Here is a 19,058-nt window from a genome sequence, read left to right as displayed (position 1 = left end):
GCACCATCTCCTTTATCTTACTAGTATTTAGATGTTTCTGGAGCACCATGAGGATACCTTCTGGACTTCTTCCCTGTATGCTGATTTGTCCCCTCCAGTTATGAGACCCAGCACTGTTGTGTCGTTTGCAAACTTTATTATGATGTCGGATGGATCAGAGGATGAAATTACACCCAAATTGTTGTAGAAGATCTCTTCATAACAACTAAATTTTCATTGCTAATAAAGAATATTTGTAGCTGATTGAAATGAGGGATTTTTCTCTTAGCTGTTGTCCTTTCCCAGTGTTCAACCCTTCTGATTTTCTGCTGCACGCAGGCCTACAGCCATCTGTTAAGCTTCTAGTCCTCATGTTCCCCTTTCTCATTCCAAATTAGCAAAAGCCATCTGGGTCCTAGCATCTGGAGCAAACCAATCGGGACAGTTGGATGACCTCGCCTCCCCCTCTCCCCCCCTCCTGCCCTTGGAAAACATAAAAGAAGAAGTCTCCAGCTTTTTAATGCAATATATTAGTTTTATTTTGTGAGTTAAGGCACGGGTTATAAATTGACAATGGGAAGCATGGAGGGCAAATTGTTTTTTACACAACATACAAAGAGCACGTGGAAAACTCTGAAAGTTGTTATAAGGAAGGAGCTGAAAACGGAACGAGTCTGATCATCTGTATTGGATCCTCTCCTTCAAAGCTAAAGGTTGATTCCATCCTTAAATCAGGGGTCTCCAAAGTTGTAGACTTTTAAGACTTGTAGACTTCAACTCTCAGAATTCCCCAGCCAGCCATGCTGGCTGGGGAATTCTGGGAGTTGAAGTCCACAAGTCTTAAAAGTTGCCAACTTTCGAGACCCCCGGTGTAAATGATGGGAAGAACTTTAACCCAAGGATGCTACTCTGCCCTAAATAACTTCAGTAGCAAATACAGAAGAAACTTTGCAAATATCTTTAATCTCATTTTCCTTCCCCTCACCTCAAGTCTACAGGCACCGAAGAAAGGCTGAATAAAAAGGACCAGAATGCAGGAATAATAATAATAAGAAGAAGAACCCAGATAATTTCCTAACCTTTGTCTCCATCCCTTCATCCTGCTTACATTCCTGGCATTTTCAGCTTTCTCGGTGCTGTCACTATTTGCAAAAACCCTGAATCCGTGCCCTCAGCAGAAAGAGCAGGGTGGAAAAAATTAAGCTAGAGAATTATCACGGGGAAGAAAACATTCAGAAGAAAAAGGCACTAGTTGGGTGTAATTGGTTAAACCTTCCCTTTTGTTTTGCTGCATTTTGCACCATACTGAGTAATTCTTTTGTCTCCCAGATTTCCCTTGCAAGAATAATCTCCCTGCGATTGGTGGGGTGGTGGTGGTGGTGGGGAGAAAGGGTGCAGATGAAAAATACAGATAACCGCTTCTTAATTTTGGCCATATCCATTTAAAAATGGATTCTATTCTCCTAAATCCTGCAAAGTAAAAAAAATAAACAAACTTGCTTTTAGATGAGTTAGTGAGAAAAAAAAATGCCTCTCCAATTGTCAATTTACTAAATCAGGTGTGTTAAATTGGGCAAAATAAAATAAGCCCATCGGCCCAAAATTTCACTGGATCATGTTAGAAGAACAAAAACACACAGACCATCAAAAACAAAAACAACCCTCTTGGCTTTGCGTGGTCCAGCAATCTTTTGCACCAAGAATTCTATATTTCTTTCAACTATTTGCAGCCAAGCTCAATTCTTCTCTTTACTCCCAAAAGAAACCCCTTAACACTTAACAATATTCTGAATTGCTCACATCCTTGAAAGGCTATTTCATTTCTATTTCTTCCCCCTCTGGTTTGCCCGAGGCCGTGAAGGGGCCTACAAGCCAAGTAAGAGGGGCATTTTGGACCACGTGATCCATCAGCTCATCCGTCAACTGACGGGCCTTGGCGACTTTCTCCCGACTCTGAGCTAGGATGGATCCCGACAGATCCTGGAAAGATCCAGCGGTCATGAAGGCGTTACGGAGCTCGTCGACGTTCTGGCGGACGAGACCCACTTTCTCTTGAAGTCCGGCCGGTAGACCTTGGAGGCTGGAGACCAGTGTTGTGGTAGCCGATTGCAACTGTTTGGTGAGGCCGCGGGTCACCTCCAGAGCTTGAGTTTCGATCTCCTGAAACGGGGATCCAAGCGAGAGTCAGGTTAGTTCGTTCTTTTTTTTTTTTTTAATAAACAAAGTTTTATTGGTTTTTAAGGAAATAAAAAGGAAAGGGGTGATGGAAAGGGTTACAAATTTTGGCAGTTACAATATGTGGAAGGTGTCCCCTCCCCCCTGTACTCATAGTATTCATTTAAACAAGATTCAATACTAAATAGCAATATTTGGTCAGCATATAAATTCAAATAATAATTTCAATCAATTTATATCAAGCAGATTTTCTTGCTCATTTTTGTGATCTGAGTTTTCTTGGTATTGCCCCTTCTCCCCCCGCCAGCAGAGCTCCGGCCCGTCCCGTGTCCTGTAGATCTGTTGTAGAATCATCAGGTTTATCTAGGAGTGCTTTATTTTTTTCCATAAAGGCCTGAGCCTCTATGGTTGTATTTATTCTAACTCTTGTGTCCTCCCAGAATATTAACATACCTTCAAGCATCAGCCATCTGAACCACACCCCCTTCTGGTAAAGTTTCTTCGCTAATTGCGAATAAGTTTTTCTTTTCTCTCTCACTTTCTTGGGGATCTGTTTCAGAATGGTTATTTCTCTATCTTGGTATTTCAAAGCTTGCCCCCTTTGTGCACTCAGAATCTCATCTCTTGTGGTCTTTCTAAGAAATTTAATGTGTACCTCCCTGGGTACATTGTGTGTTCTAGCATATGCTGAGTTTACTCTATAGGTTAGTTCGTTCTTCAAGTGAATGGAGAGATTCTCAGCCAACCAGGTCAAGGTGCTTTTTCAAAATGCAACTGGACTTTCTTGGCTTGGCTTAAAGACATTTCGCTTCTCATCCAAGAAGCGTCTTCATTTCGGACTGAATGGTGGAGGGTGGGTGGAAGGATTTACATTCCTTGCAGTCATCTGGTCATTAGCACTCTCTCTTGAGAGTTCTTGAGGTCACTTGGAGGTTTATCTTTCAGAACCGAAGAAGCCTCTTGGATGAGACGTGAAATGTCTCATCCAAGGACAAAGAAAGTCCAGTTGGTTCCTGAAAAAGCACATTTGGGACTTCAGGTGGAGGGTATCCCCCCCCCCCAAATAAATTAAAACACTGGGACTGAATGTGGGACGGTCAACCTGTTCTCCAAAGCACCTGAAGGCAGAACAAGAAGCAACTAACAAAAAGAAGATCTAGAGATGACATGAATAGCAACCTTCTAGCATTTGAGGGGCTGTCACAGAGAAGGTCAGATGTGTCTCTAGAAGGCAACATCATAAAACTCCATCTCACATACTCTGAGCATGTCCTGTAGGGGGTGACATGAGAGCAGCATTTCAGTATTTGAGGGGCTGCCACCAAGGAGAGGGAGTCAAATTATTCTCCAAAGCATGTGAATCAAGCAACGGATGGAAACTCATGAAGGAGAGAAGCAACCTGGAATGAAGGAGAAATTTCCTAACAGTGAGGACAATTCACCAGTGGAACAGACGTTGCCTCCAGACATTGTTGGTGTTCCAACACTGGAAGTTTTGAAGAAGAGATTGGACAACCATGTGTTTGGAATGGCATAGGGCAGTGATGGCGAACCTGTGGCACGCGGAGCCATTTGTCAGGGCACGCGAGGCGCAATCCTGTCAGTTGAGCTGAGTTCACCCTTTTTAAAAGCCCTTTTTCACCCTCCCCAGGCTCCAGAGGCTTTATAGGAGCCTGGGGAGGGTGAAAAGAGCCTCCCCCGCCCCCTGGAGGCCCTCCCGAGTCTTCATGAGCTTCCCTGAAGCCTCCGGAGCGCAAAAAAAACAGCCCTATGGGCAAACCGGAAACTCAGGAACAGACTTCCAGTTTGCTCGGAGGTTCGTTTTGACTGTTCCAGAGGCTTCAGGGAAGCTTCCTGAAGGTCCCTGAAGCCTCCGGAGGGCTTCCTGGGGTGCGGGGGAGGCTGTTTTCACCCTCCCCAGGCTCCTATAAAGCCTCTGGAGCCTGGGGAGGGCGAAAAAAGCATGCAAAAAGTGGGAACTCGCGCCTGTAGTGTGCGCATGCACACTGGGGGGATCGCGCATTGCATTATGGGTGCGGCACGCCTGTACACAACCCCCCTGCACTCCCCCCACTTATGGCACGCGAGCCAAAAAAGGTTCACCATCACTGGCATAGGGTCTCCTGCTCGAGCAGGGGGCTGGACTAGAAGACCTCCAAAGGTCCCTTCCAACTCTGCTACTCTTTTATCTTGCACAAATGGCCCCAGATTGTCATCTTACCATGGGGAGACAACTCCTTCCTGGAATGATGAGCGCTTGAAACTTAGACAACTATTGAAGAACCTCCTGGACTTTTTAGGAAGGTCTTTTTAAGATGTAAAACAAAACAAAAACAAATCCAGGAGTGAAATCCTCCTGGTTCAGCCCGGTTCGTCTGAACTGGTGGGAACAATTCTGCAAACCAGTAGTAAAAAGAAAGCTTCTGATGATCACACACAGCTCGGCTGCTTGGACCCTCTTTATTTCACTTTATAAAGCATTTTTTTTTACCAGCTATTCGCCCAAACCGGCAGGAAAAAAATGCTTTAAAAAAAGTGAAAAAATGTTGGCCACACCCACCCAGTCACATGACCTCCCACCAAGCCACGCCCACAGAACCACTGGGCAAAAAAAAAAAAGAGATTTCACCGCTGCCCCATTACTTAAGAATTGGTTTAGTATACTTCCCCCTCACATAAACAATTACTTTGAAGAAGTAAGGGGTGGAAGATTATTAAAGAGAGATGCCAACTAGAACTAAGGAGAAACTTCCTAACAGTGAGAACAATTAACCAGTGGAACTACTTGTCACCAGAAGGTGTGGGTGCTTCAACACTGGAGGCTTTTAAGACGATATTGGACAGCCATTAGTCGAAAATAGTAGGGTCTTTTGCCTGAGCAGGGGGTTGGATTAGATGACCTCCAAGGTCCCTTCCATCTCTGTTGTTCTGTACCTGGGGTTTGGGGGCCTCCTTCTGGGCCAGCTCAGGGGCCTGTTTCTGGTGCCACTGCAGCCACATCTGGTGGAGCTTTTCCTGGCCACTTTGAATCTTCTGATCAACTCCTTGCTTGACATGTTCAATCTGAGAAGAGACAAAGGAAGAGGCTGAGTGAGCAACTCCGAAAAAACCAGGAGGAAAAAATAAATAGCCAAACAGGAATCCCAAAGACTCTATAACTCTATAAGCGGAGGGACAAACTGAAGTTCTTGATAACCTGGGGCCCTCCTCCTCATCATTGCAGGCAGTCCTTGTGTTGTGACCCAGCTCCACAAAGACGTCTTGAACTCAAAAGATTCCTTTATTAGGAGTGCCAACGGCCCCGGCAAAAAGTTTCTCTCTCACCTCAGGCTAACAAATCTGTCTGGCCAGAAGATGAATAGTTGTCTACCCCACATATTCATCTCCACCCCCCGCCTTTTATCCCCAGAGCTAGGGTGGGACTTCACTAGCAGCAGTGGCTCTTCCGTCCTAAGGACCTGCCCATAGATTTCCACTGCTCTCCTCTCCTCTGCTTTCTGCACATCTGTGCGTCAGGCACTGGACCCAGCTGTTCCTCCTTCTCATCAGCCACCTCCAGACCTGGGGGCTGTTGACTCTCCATCTGAGGGCTGATGGGCAGTCCAGGCTCCACCTCTCTCTCTCTCTCTCTCTCTCTCTCTCTCTCTCTCTCTCTCTCTCTTCTCTCTCCTCTCTCTCTCTCTCTCTTCTCTCTCTCTCTCTCTCTCTCTCTCTCTCTCTCTCTCTCTCTCTCTGCCAGCTCCTCCCTCTTCCCCCTCAGAGCTCTCAGGTTGCCTTGATGCTGACCCTGACTCCCACACCACCACCTCCTCCTCCTCCCCCTCTGATTTGGTTGCTGACACCACTTCACAGTGCTTTACAGCCCTCTCTCAAGCTGTTTCCAGAGTCAACCTATTGCCCCCAACAATCTGAAAGCTTCCTGGGTTATCCACCCAGTTGAAAGTTCATGATCTTGCCCCCACACCCACAAGTCCATCACATGGTCCAATCTCCCACTGCCACGCTGGCATTTCCACCCATCTGGTTCCGGTCAGGTGCAGAGGTGCGGAGACAAAGGATGACCCTGGGCTTCTAGAAAGGAATGTTTTGTTTTGACAACAACACATTCTACAATTCTACTCCTTACTATTCTCCCTCCCAATTACCCCACAAATGAAACAGCATAGTAAAATGTGAGTGTGTGTGGCAGGCCAAAGATCCTAAAAGGAATATGACTGCAGGCCTGACAGGCGGCCTCCCCTCAGAAGGAATATGACTGCAGGCCTGACACCACTGCTTTCATTCCATGTCCGTTTCTCCTTACCAGCTCAATGGTCTGGTGCAGTTGGGACAAGGACTCTTGAGTGCCCTGCTTGGCTCTTTTCAGCTTGACCAGGGAGTGTTGGAAGGCCCGGTTACGGAGTTTGCTGGACAAGGATCCCAGGCGCACAAAGTAACTTTTCTGCTCCTTCTGCTGCTCCACCGTGCCAATTTCGAAGCCCTCCACAGAGGTAGCCAGCTTGGCTAGAGAAAGGGGGAATGAAAATCGGAGTTACACAACACACCTAGCCAACACGTGGGAGGATATTTGTAGCTCGGACTTGAACCGTGTGGTGCTTGGTGCTCTCTGAGCTGGGTGGTTTTCTTGCAGACGTTTCATGACCCAACTAGGGAACATGATCAGGGCTAGAAAGGAGAGGGACTTGTGGAGTGGAGTGAAGGAGGAAGAGGAGGAGGAGAAAAAAAGCACTGTGGGGGGTCTTTAGTGCTTTCTGAGCTTGGTGGTTTTGGATGTTTCATTAACAAGCTAGGTAACATCATCAGTGCTAGAAGGGAATGGGGTTTGTGGAGAGGAGGAGGAAGAGGAGGAGGAGGACAACGATAACTGTGGGGTGCTCCCTGAGCATGGTTGATTTCTGGCAGATGTTTCATGACCCAACTAGATAACATCATCAGTGCTAGAAGAAAGTGGGGTTTGCGAGAAGGAGGAGGAGGAGGAGGAGGAGGAGGAGGAGGAGGAGGAGGAGGAGGAGGAGGAGGAGGAGGAGGAGGAGGAGGAGGAGGAGGAAGAGGAAGAATCGGGTCCTCTCAGCTTGTTGGTTTTCTTGCAGATGTTTCATTACCAAGTTAGGTAACATCATCAGTGCTAAAAGGGAGTGGGATTTGTAGAGAGGAGGAGGAGGATTGTGGGGTGCTCTCTGAGCTTGGTTGTTTTCTTGGAGACATTTCATTGCCCAACTAGGTAACATCATCAGTGCTAGGAGGAGTGTGGGGTTTCCGTTCCGTTTTTGCTTGCCACTACCAACTCAGACAAACAAGCCAACAACAATAAACGACAGCCTATTCAAGGAACCACCAAGGCCGCCCTCCCACCAATATTGATAGGGCAAGCCGCTTTGTGTAAACAGAGAGCAACCTCCACTCCCTTCCAGCCCTGATGATGTTGCCTAGTTGGGTCATGAAACGTCTCCAAGAAGATAACCAAGCTCAGAGACCACCATCACCAACACCATCATCTCCACAAATCCCACTCCCCTTCCAGCCCTGATAATGTTACTGTCAGCGTTCCAAATATCATGCAGAATTAAATCGGAGTCCAAGGCAGAGCTATCCTTAAAGTTCCAATTTAATAAGACAGACATGTTGGCACAAACTATGGAACCCCAAATCTAAAAGCTTCCTGGGATTCCCCCCCGGTTGAAAGTTCATGATCTTATCCCCACACCCATAAATCCATCACATGGTCCAATCTTCTCCGGCCATGCTGGCATCTCCACCCAGCTGATTCTGGTCAGGTGCAGAGGTTTGTTTGTTTGTTTTGTTTTATTGGATTTATATGCCGCCCTACTCCCAAAGGACTCAGGGCGACGTACAACATTAAAAAACACACATCCCGAAAGTTAAAAAGAAATTAGACAAACCCAAATAATAGGACAATAACATTTTAAAAAATGAGATAAAATTAACAAAAGACAAAAGATGACCTTGGGCTTCTAGAAAGGAATGACAACAACACATTCCACAATTCTACTCCTTTCTATTCCCCCTCCCAATTACTACACTAATGAAACAGCATAATGAAGTAATAGTGTGGCAGGCCAAAGATCCTAAAAAGGAATATAACTGCAGGCCTGACAGTTACCTAGTTGGGTCATGAAACGTCTCCAAGAAAACAACCAAGCTCAGATAGGACCAAGGAGTCCACAGATGGCTGTCTGGGGTATTCTGAGAGTGGAAGTCCACCCATCTTAAGGTGGCCAAGGTTGAAAACTTTCATCTTCTCTCGGACAACCAACTCACCCAGTTCTTCATCCGTCATGGGAAGATAATGGTCCACAATCTGTTCAGATTTTCCAAGAGCAGCTTCTAAATTGCTGGACACCATCTGTGCCACTGAAGACTCCATCACGGTGTTGACGCTGCTAGAAACCGCCGAGCGGGTCATCTCCACGCCACTTTGGACAGCCGAGCGGGTCATGTCCACGCCGCCCTGGACAGCCGAGCGGGTCATCTCCACGCCGCCCTGGACCACTTCCTTGGTTTTGTCCACCATGCCGCTGACGGTGGAACTCACCGCGTCCTTAGCTCCGGTCACCAGATCTTTTGTGTCTGAAATGATCTGAAAGGAGAACAGACTAGACAGAGTTGGAAGGGACCTTGGAGGTCTTCTAGTCCAGCCCCCCCTGCTCAAAACAGGAGACCCTATGTCATTTCAGGCAAATGGCCCTCCAGTCTCTTCTTAAAAACCTCCAGTGATGGATCAACCACAGCTTCTGGTGGCAAGGTGTTCCACTGGTTAACTGCCCTCACTGTCAGGAAGTTTCTCCTTAATTCCAGGTTGCTTCTCTCCTTGATCAGTTCCCATCCATTGTTTCTTATCCTGCCCTCAGGTGCTTTGGAGAATAGGTAGCTATGTAGATCGTCTTCCACTTACGACTGTCATTGGGGCTGGAATTACGGTTGTAAATTGAGGCAATCTTTAAGTGGGATATGTGACCACAGCTGAGTTTACACTTTTTGCAGTGGTCATTCAACGGTCATTAAGCCAATGCCCAGCGAACACCAAGGACTCCCACAGAGAACTGAGCTTATGGAAAGAATTATAAGCACTCTAGAACCGTGATGGCGAACCTATGGCACGCGTGCCACAAGTGGCACGCGGAGCCATTTGTCAGGGCATGCGCGCGCTGGCCAGCTGAGTTCACCTTTTTAAAAGCTATTTTTCGCCTTCCCCAGGCTCCAGAGGCTTTATAGGAGCCTGGGATGGGCGAAAAGAGCTTCAGGGACTGTCCAGAGGATTCCCTGAAGCCTTCGGAGCGCTTAAAATGACCCTCCGAGCAACCCGGAAGTCACTTCCGGTTTGCTCGGAGTGTGGTTTTAAGCGCTCCGAAGGCTTCAGGGAAGCCTCCGGATGGTCCCTGAAGCCTCCGGAGGGCCTCCGGGCGGTCGGGGGAGGCTCTTTTTGCCCTCCCCAGGCTCCTATAAAGCCCCTGGAGCCTGGGGAGGGCAAGAAAAACATGTAAAAATGGGGGGGTCACGCGTTGTGCGCGCATGCACACTGGGGGGGTCGCGCGTTGCATTATGGGTGCGGCATGCCCGCACTCAACCCCCCTGCGCTCCCCCCACTTGTGGCACGCGAGCCAAAAAAGGTTCGCCATCACTGCTCTAGAAGTACAACATCAGGGAGATAGGATGCAAAGATTCGGGGCATCATTTGATCTCAAAAAATCTCAATAGCCAATACACCAAATGTGATCCAAACCAATCAGACACCTTCATTCAATCCATAATCCATTTCTGAAGGATTATATCAGGCAAACAGATTCTATCCCTCTGAGCATTTACTTAGGAATCAAGCGATCTTAGAAAATGCCTCAAATGACAAAGAAATATTGGACAAAAATTAAGACATGGTTGGAAGAGATGATACAACAACGTATTGAGCTGAAGCCAGAAACATTTCTGATAGGAATTTTACCTGAAATTTATCAGAAAGAGAACGTATATTTAATCATTCATTTATTAACTGCAGCTAGAATTGTATTTGCACAACATTGGAAAAGTGTAGAGATCTCTATGGATGAGAAGGTGATAAGGAAAATATTAGAATGTACAGAAATGAACAGATTAACATTAGCAATTAAAGAGAAAGAGCAGACTGAATATTATATGATTTGGGGAGTATTTTACCAATGGTTGGAGGGGAAAAACGGAGTTTGGAAATGAAGAAAGATAAACACTTAGATAAAGATATAAAATGGTCAGTATGTGTATGATAAGAATAATGAAGGAACGGATGAGGGGTTTCGAGCCTTCACAAGATACGCGGTGAAATATAAGTTGCCAAGAGATGTCCATACAAGATTTACTAAAAAAGCAATTAGAATACAAATACCACAAATGGCAAGAAATAAAAGATTGCACTACTATTGGATGGATTCAGGATGATGTAACAAAATGTTATAATAAAAATTAATGTCAACTTCTAAAGCGTCGCCATGACTATTATCAGGCTGGCATGGAAGGGGGAAATTCCATGCATGCCTTCGGCCGGAGTCGGATCTCATGTCTACAGCCTAGTTGGAGAATATGGGTTATGACGCAGGACAGAAGGGAGGGGGATACAGGGGTAAAGTTCAAACGCAATTAAGCGAAAGCAGTTTTGGCTCCACGGGAGTCCATGCCAGAATGTTGATCCTAATAAATGACTGGATTTCTTTTGAACTTTGTCTCGAGGCTCGTAAATTAATAAGGCCGTCTTCTGGGAACTTCACAATTAATTTGAATTTATTCAAAATTAGAATGTTTTGTATAAAATGAAGTAATACTAGTTATAGTCAAATAAATGATTAAAAATGATAATACTGTATGTATGTATGTATGTATGTATGTATGTATATATATATATATATATATATATATATATATATATATTAGATTGATAATATGAGATTTTATATAATTTGTAAGTGAGGACTATGGAGAGGATGCATAAAAGTTTGGTAACCAAAGAAACTATTTTATAAAAAATGGGACTTATCTTATCAATAGTTAGACAAAGAATTTTATAAAGATGTATTACTACTGGATGGATTTAGGACGGTGTAATGAAATGCCATAATATAAATTTACCTAAAATTTAGAATATCTCACATAAAATGAAGTAATGACAATTATACTCAAATAAATGTTTAATAATGACAATAATTGTATACATATATATCAGATTGATAATACGAGATTCTATATAAAGTGTAAGTGAAGACTATGGTGAGAACGTACAAAAAAAGTTTTGTAACCGATCGACACACTGTACGAAATTGGAAGATGTTTTTTATGTTTTATGTTTGTCTGTACTTGTTTATTTTTTTAAAAAAAAAATTTTTAAAGAATCATGATGTTTAATATTGATATATTATTACTAGAAGACAGTAAGAAGAAAAACAGAGAGAGCCATAATGTTTAAATGCTCAATATATTATAATACTACACTTAGGGAAATAATGTTAATATGAATGCGAAGGATGTGGCAAAGAGGAACAATGTGGCACAGAGATGTTTGTACCCAGATGACACACTGCTTAGGGAAAGAGGGAATGTTTATTTTTGCAATTGAAAAATAATAAAACTCTTTTTTTTAAAAAGTGCCTCAAAGTCCCTGTAAACCAATTTCTATTTGTCTTTTCAAAGTCCCAAGAAAATAGAACGTACCGGTAAGTTTATGCATTTAGATAAATATTTATCTACGTCAATGTTTTTCAACCTTGGCCCCTTTAAGGTGGGTGGACTTCAACTCCCAGAATTCCCCAGCCACCATGGGAGTTGAAGTCCATCCATCTTAAAGGAGCCAAGGGTGAAACATACTATTTTATATTGTTTACTAGCAGATAACCTGGGTATTTGTTTATCCTAATTCTATTATCAAGTTGGAGCCCTCTTGTAGAGTACTGTGAAGTTGTTAACCATGGCAACCCCACTGGGCTGTACAGTAGTACAGTACATCTTAAGGCACAACAGGCTATATCCTAACACTAAAACACTAATGCATGCCATATAATTCATTCCTTTTCATTGCAGCGGCCCAGGCGTTCCAGAGTTATGCTGGAACACACACACATACACACACAGAAGGGGGGAGGCAGAGAGGCGCCAGTTTTTGACCCAGAATTTACAATATGACATCATCTATGAATACAACTTAACGATATATACTATGTACTGTTAAACTAGTAAAAGAAATCTGGATATAGATTGCAAATTGCGACTTGGGGAAAAGATCTATAAATTTTACTAACAAATTTCTATTTAGGTTTTGTCACTAAGGTGTAATGTTTTTTGGGGTTTGACAAGAGGAGTTGGGATATAAATAGTAAATGACTTAGCTAATTAAAATAACAACAAGGAAATGATAATGGATTTTGTTTAATAATATATACATGCTCTGGTATTGGTAAAAGCAACTTGGATATAATATTCTTGTCAGGGGGAGTTCCACCCTGAACTAATGAGGTGTGGATCGTCAGCTTTCCAAGCAGCATATTTCCGAATAAGCAGAAAATAAAACCCGAAAACATATTCTAATGAACAACTTCAATATAAGATAAAATAAAATACAAATCTTACTATCTAAATCTTACATTTTGGCAAGAGCTATGTTGCCCACCTCCTTCGGCAGGCGAACGGAAGATCAGAAGGAAAGTAAAGAATGTGTGACGTATTATGAGACATGCGCATTAATCATTGTCAGATAAGAAACAATCCAGTCTACTGTATAACTCAGAATATAAGCACAAGTTGACAAACCAATTAACGCAGTGACAATTCTAAACAGCGAATGGGGGGAGGGGGGGGAGGGAAAAAAAAGGCCTAGAAACTTTATTAATTGATTTTTACACAGAATATGTCATAAAAGTGTAATATTATTGGAGGATTTTTGAAATAGCTAATGAATGCCATTATGTGGTTGTGTTTTTAAGTATGAATAAGTTCAGGCAGAAGCACGTTCAAATAATTGTAGTCAAATGAGAATTGTGATATATTGATAGTAAGATATATAAAGATTTTTGATTTAAAGCGTATAATGTAATATGAACTACAAGTAAAGACTATGGAAGAAATGTGCCAAAGTTATTTGTAACCAATCGACACGCTTTCTACAAGATGTATTGAAGGATGGTTCTTTTTTTGTGCTTTTGTTCAATTAAAATAAAAAAAATTCTTTAAAATATATATATATGACGTCATCTACACCTGTCAAATCTTGGCTTAACTTCCTGAGCTATGACGGCTGACAAGTCAGAATCCACCAATCATCGTTTGTCTTTATTAGGTCAGTCCTCTGCTCGCAGCAGCTGAATCTAGGCAGATATTCAACCGATGGAGCTTCATTGAAAAAATTCCCTAGTCAATCTAAGCCAGGCATGTCCAAAGTGCGGCCTGGGGGCCAAATGTGGCCCTTTTTCAAATTTCAAGTGGCCCGCAGCCTCTTCTCCCCACTGGAGTTATTTGTTTAGTCTTTCATAAAATACCATATTTTTCAAAGTATAAAGATGCATCTTTTTCCCCTCAAAAAAGAGGCTAAAAATCTGGGTGCATCTTATACACTGAATACAGCATTTTTTGCCTCCCAAAACTGCCCCCTTCACCAAAATGGCTGCGCATAGCCTTTAGGAGGTTTTCAGAGTGCTCCTGGGGGCTGTGGAGGGCATAAATGAGCAAAAAATGGGCCATTTTTTGCTCAACTTTGCCCCCCCTAGCCCCCAGGAGCACTCTAGAAGCCTCTTTAAGGGCTATTCATGCCCTTTAAAAAAAAAAAGGCCCATTTTCGTGAAAAATGGGCCATTTTTGGGAGAGTGCAAAAACTTTTTTTTTAAATTTGCCTCTTCAAAATCTTGGTGCGTCTTATACTCCGAAAAATATGGTAATTAATTCGCATTTAATGTTAAGGGTTCAAAGAATGTCAGGCTGAATGATCGGCCCCACACATTTTCACCTCACCAAATCTGGCCCTCCTTGCAAAAAGTTTGGACACCCCTGATCTAAGCCTACAAGTTCTCTATAAAACATAGTGTTTTCCAAATTCAGCTATTGCACTGATGCTGCAGGCAGAACTTGTTCTTTGAAGCATGAATCAATGTGCTGATTGGATACATTTTTGGTTTTCATATATCTTTAATTTGAGTTAAGGAAGGGAGATTCGGATTACCTTATCCGTCGGCTGTTGGAGAATTGGTAGTTTCTCTTCTAGCTTATCCAGACCTTTCAAGGCGTACTCATTCGCTGTGGAAACTGGAGAAGAAGAAAAGGTTAGCTTGTCTCCGGAGGTCAAAAAAGTCAAGATGGCGGCCATCCACTACGCATTCAAGTCCTTCTACTTTTTACACGGGTCATGGCGATGCATATGATTGAACCCAGAGCCATGGTGTCAGTGGGGAAAGGCAGATTTGCTTAACAACCGCATGGTTTGCTTAATGACTGTCGCGATTTGCTGAAGCGTGGCGAATAAAGGTCGCACAATGGAGCAAAACTCACCTAACCGCCGTTTTTGCCGTTGTTTAGCGGATCTGCCTTCCCCCACTGACTTTGCTTGTCCAAAGTCAGCTGGGAAGATTATAAATGGCGAATGACGTGATGCCAGGAAACCGGCATAAATGCAAGCCAGTTGCCAAGCCAAATTTCGATCACATGACCGTGGGGATGCTACAACGGTCGTTAAGTGTGAAAACTGGTCATGGGGTCACTTTTTTTCAGTGCCGTCGTAACTTGTGCCAGTTGTAACTTTGCCCATTGTGCCAATAAGTGTAAATAAATATTTTTTTAAAAAAAAACTTTAGATGGTCACTAAATGAATGGTCGTAACTCGAGGAGTGCCTATAAGAGAGGATTTAGTCCTACCTCTCCCCTCCAAACCCTCATTTTCTTCATTGGCTTTAATTTTGGTCATTTCAATCAGTCTTCGTAATTGTTGAACATGCATTTTATCTTGTGGCAAATGCCACTCAAGAGTCACCATGAATGGTGAGATGGGGGCCTCATTTGATAAATGAAATAAAATTAAAAAATAAATAAATAAATAAAGTCTATGGAGATTGTCAGCCATCCAGGTCAGGGTGGTCCCAAAGGCACCTTTTTTCCAAAAGGGAAGTGGATTTTGTTTTTCCTTGAAGACGTTTCGCTTCTCATCCAGGAAGCTTCCTCAGTTCTGACGGAATGATGGAAGATGGAAGGATTTATATTCCTTGCAGTCATCTGGTTATCAGCACTCTCTCTGGGAGTTGTTGAGGCCACTTGGAGGTTTATCTATGCCTTCAGGATCATCTAACTGGTGCAAATGGGTGTGGAACCTTCTTGGAACTACCAAAAGGATTGTGTTGTAGACAGGAGATAGGTGGTGTCGTATCCCTCCCCCTCTGTTGAGACGAGCTCATTCAATTTTAATGTAGCTGGCCTCTTTGACCCCTCCTTTCAAAGCAACACTAAGGCAGAAGCTTTTCCATCACAAGGATTAAAACACCCACAAATTGAGCAATGTGATATATGCAGTACAAGGCAGTGAGACAAGTACAGTTGTGTACATTGGAGAAACAAAACAGCCACTTCACAAACGCATGGCACAACATAGGAGAATAAGTGTTAATACCACTTTATAATGCCTTGGTAAGGCCACACTTGGAATACGGCATTCAGTTCTGGTCGCCACGATGTAGAAAAGATGTGGAGACTCTAGAAAGAGTGCAGAGAAGAGCAACAAAGAGGATTAGGGGACTGGAGACTAAAACATAGGAAGAACGGTTGCAGGAACTGGGAATGTTTAGCTTAAGAGAAAGAAGGACTAGGGGAGACATGATAGCAGTCTTCCAATATCTCAGGGGCTGCCACAAAGAAGAGGGAGTCAAGCTATTCTCCAAGGCACCTGAGGGTAGAACAAGAAGCAATGGGTGGAAACTAATCAAGGAGAGAAGCAACTTAGAACTGAGGAGAAATTTCCTGACAGTTAGAACAATGAATTGGTGGAACAGAAATTGCCTCCAGAAGTTGTGAATGCCCCAACACTGGAAGTCTTTGAGAAGATGTTGGATAGCTATTTGTCTGAAACGGTATAGGGTTTCCTGCCTAGGCAGGGGGTTGGACTAGAAGACCTCTAAGGTCCCTTCCAACTCTGCTATTGTATTGTATTGTATTGTAAACCTATCAGGACAACATTGAGTGGTGTAGGGTTAATTGATTAATCAGTAGTTGGCAAACCACATTGATTAAATCAGTCAAAATCCACATTCCTTCCTCTCTTAATCCTTTGGCGCTTAATCTCTTATGCTTACAAAAAGAGACAATGGAATGTACACGTAGACATCACATTCCATGCAGCAAAATATTAACTAGTAGAGAGTCATGAAGTGCCCATGAAGTGTCCATGAGGAGAGCATGCATCTGTAAACCAATCAATAGTTGCCAAGTGTATGTTCTGTCCAATGAGCTTTTACTATTCTGAGAAGTTTGACAATAAAAGGGAGCCCCGAACAATGCTCTGGGTGGGTGCCCTTCGGGGTGCCTTCCACTGGGTGGCCTTCCCAGCACAACCTTACTCCTGTCTGCGTCTGCTTTTCTACGTCACCAACAAGCGGTCCATCTGCATTTGAAAGACAAAGGCCACCCTTTGGAAGACAACAAAGTCTACAACCAGAGAAATTCTGGTTTGAAAGAGGGGTCAAAGAAGCCATTTATATTAAGATTCTCTAAGGAGAAGCAATAGTAGTAATGGTACTAGTAGCGTTTGTAGCAGGGAGAGTAACCGAAGCAGGAGGCGAGGACATAATAGAAATAGTAAGCATCGGGAATACCGTATTTATCGGCGTATAACACGCACTTTCCCCCCCGAAAAATAGGGGGCAAATGATGTATGCGTGTTATACACCGATATAATGTTAAGAAGCCATGTTTTTACAGTTTAATACGGCCCTTTAACAGCCCTCCCTGCTCTATGTAAATGCGGCCCGCCCACGGCAAGCAGAAGATCTTTCAAATTTCTCTCCCACCACCTCCTTTTCGCGCTTTTCCTTTCCCTTTTCCTCCTTCAAGCTCCGTGCTCGCTGGAGAAAAAGGGGAGTGGGGGGGGTATTTCCGAGTTCCAAAAGCAGACGACCTTTCAAATTTCTCTCCCACCACCTCCTTTTCGCGCGCGCGCACACACAGGAAAAGCAGACAAGCAGGAGAGAGAAGAAAGAAGGCAGGAAGGCAGAAGGAAGGGAAGGATGGAACTGGAAGGGAGGCAGGAAGGAAGGGGAGGAGGGAGTAAGGATAGACAAGCAAGAGGGAAAGAGGAAAGAAAGCAGGAGGGCAGAAGGGAGGTGGAAGGAAGGAAAGAAAAGCAGACACGCTGGAGGGAAAGAGGAAAGAAGGCAAGCAGGCAGGAAGGAGGCAGAAGGAAGGAGGGAAGGATGGAACTGGAAGGGAGGCAGGGAAGGAGGGAGGGAGAAAGGAAGGATAGGAGGATAGGGAAAGAGGAAAGAAGGCAGGCAGGCAGAAGGGAGGGAGGTGCAAGGAAGGAAGGAAGCATAGATAAGCAGGAGGGAAAGAAGGCAGGCAGGCAGGAGGAAAGAGGAAGGAGGGAACTGGAAGGGAGGCAGGAAGGAAGGGAAGGAGGAAGGGAGGGTGGAAGGAAGGATAGACAAGTAAGAGGGAAAGAGGAAAGAAAGCATCTGAATATACTAAACACGAGTCTTCAGGGAAAAGATGCTTCAAAGTTCTTTATTTGAAATTTAATTTTTTTTCCTGAAATTTCCCTCTTAAAATGAAGGTGCGTGTTATACGCCTGTGCGTGTTATACGCCGATAAATACGGTAAACCATTCAGCTGTTCAGCTTTAAATGGGGGGAGTGTCAGGTACTGTGGATTTAATAGCTGCCAGCCGATGTAAGGTTGTAATCTGTAAACTGATGCAATGTAATGTAAGGCTGATGCAATGAGCTGTCTATCGTATTTTTCGGAGTATAAGACACACCTTTTTCCCTCGAAAAAGAGGGTGAAAATCTGGGTGCATCTTATACACTGCATACAGCATTTTTGGTCTCCCGAAACCCCGCTCCCTTCACCAATATGGCCCTGCATAGCCTTTAGGAGGCTTCCAGAGTGCTCCTGGGGGCTGAGGAGGGCAAAAATGAGCAAAAAATGGGCCTTTTTTTGCTAGTTTTTGCTCCCCCCCCAGACCCCAGGAGCACTCTATAAGCCTCTTAAAGGCTATGCATGCTCTTTTTTTTTTTTCCCAAAAATGGGCCAATTTTCGCAAATGGGCCGTTTTTGTGAGGTCTGCAGAGTACAAAAAACTTTTTTTTTTAGTCTGCCTCTTCGAAATCTTGGTGCGTCTTATGCTCTGGTGCGTCTTATACTCCGAAAAATACGGGGTCTGTCTGTCTGTCTGTCTCTACCTACCTACCTACCTACCTACCTACCTACCTACCTACCTACTGTACATTATCAATCATCTACATCTGTCCATCTGTCTGTCTGTCTGTCTGTCTGTCTGTCTGTATCTATCTATCTATCTACCTACCTACCTACCTACCTACCTATCTACTGTACATTATCAATCATCTACGTCTGTCTGTCTGTCTGTCTGTCTGTCTGTCTGTCTCTCTATCATCTATCTATCTATCTATCATCTATCACCTATCTATCTATCTATCTATCTATCTATCTATCTATCTATCTATCTATCTATCTATCTATCTATCTCTATCATCTGTAGGTAACCATTAGAGGGTGTTTCTCTCTCTCTCATCGTGTATTTCATTGCTCTCCTTGTGTTTGTAGCTGGTAAGGGATTATCTCTGCATGTATATGTTTGTGTATATTTTGTATGTAAACCACTATTAATTATATGAAGGCTCTATGTGCTGTGTTTTGCTCCTAGGTTTATCTCATAATACTAG

The 19,058-nt window shown here is 43.7% G+C and overlaps 1 protein-coding gene across 1 annotated transcript in view; it reads right to left on the bottom strand.

Moving 5' to 3' along the window:
• Window positions 1–493: 493 nt before the first annotated feature.
• LOC309386299 (perilipin-3-like) overlaps window positions 494–19,058 on the bottom strand; it is a 38,063-nt gene continuing 19,498 nt past the window's right edge. The window contains exons 4-8 of the mRNA XM_081941518.1: window positions 14,339–14,421; window positions 8,434–8,752; window positions 6,458–6,657; window positions 5,089–5,217; window positions 494–2,139 (exon numbers count right to left, since the gene is read on the bottom strand). Coding sequence (XP_081797644.1) covers window positions 1,792–2,139; window positions 5,089–5,217; window positions 6,458–6,657; window positions 8,434–8,752; window positions 14,339–14,421 — 1,079 coding nt within the window. The 3' untranslated portion in view covers window positions 494–1,791. The remainder of the gene's footprint in view (window positions 2,140–5,088; window positions 5,218–6,457; window positions 6,658–8,433; window positions 8,753–14,338; window positions 14,422–19,058) is intronic.

This window comes from Natrix helvetica (genome assembly GCF_964273705.1).
Source record: "Natrix helvetica genome assembly, chromosome: 1".
Lineage (NCBI taxonomy): Eukaryota > Metazoa > Chordata > Lepidosauria > Squamata > Natricidae > Natrix > Natrix helvetica.
This window is presented reverse-complemented; position numbering and strand designations above follow the sequence as displayed.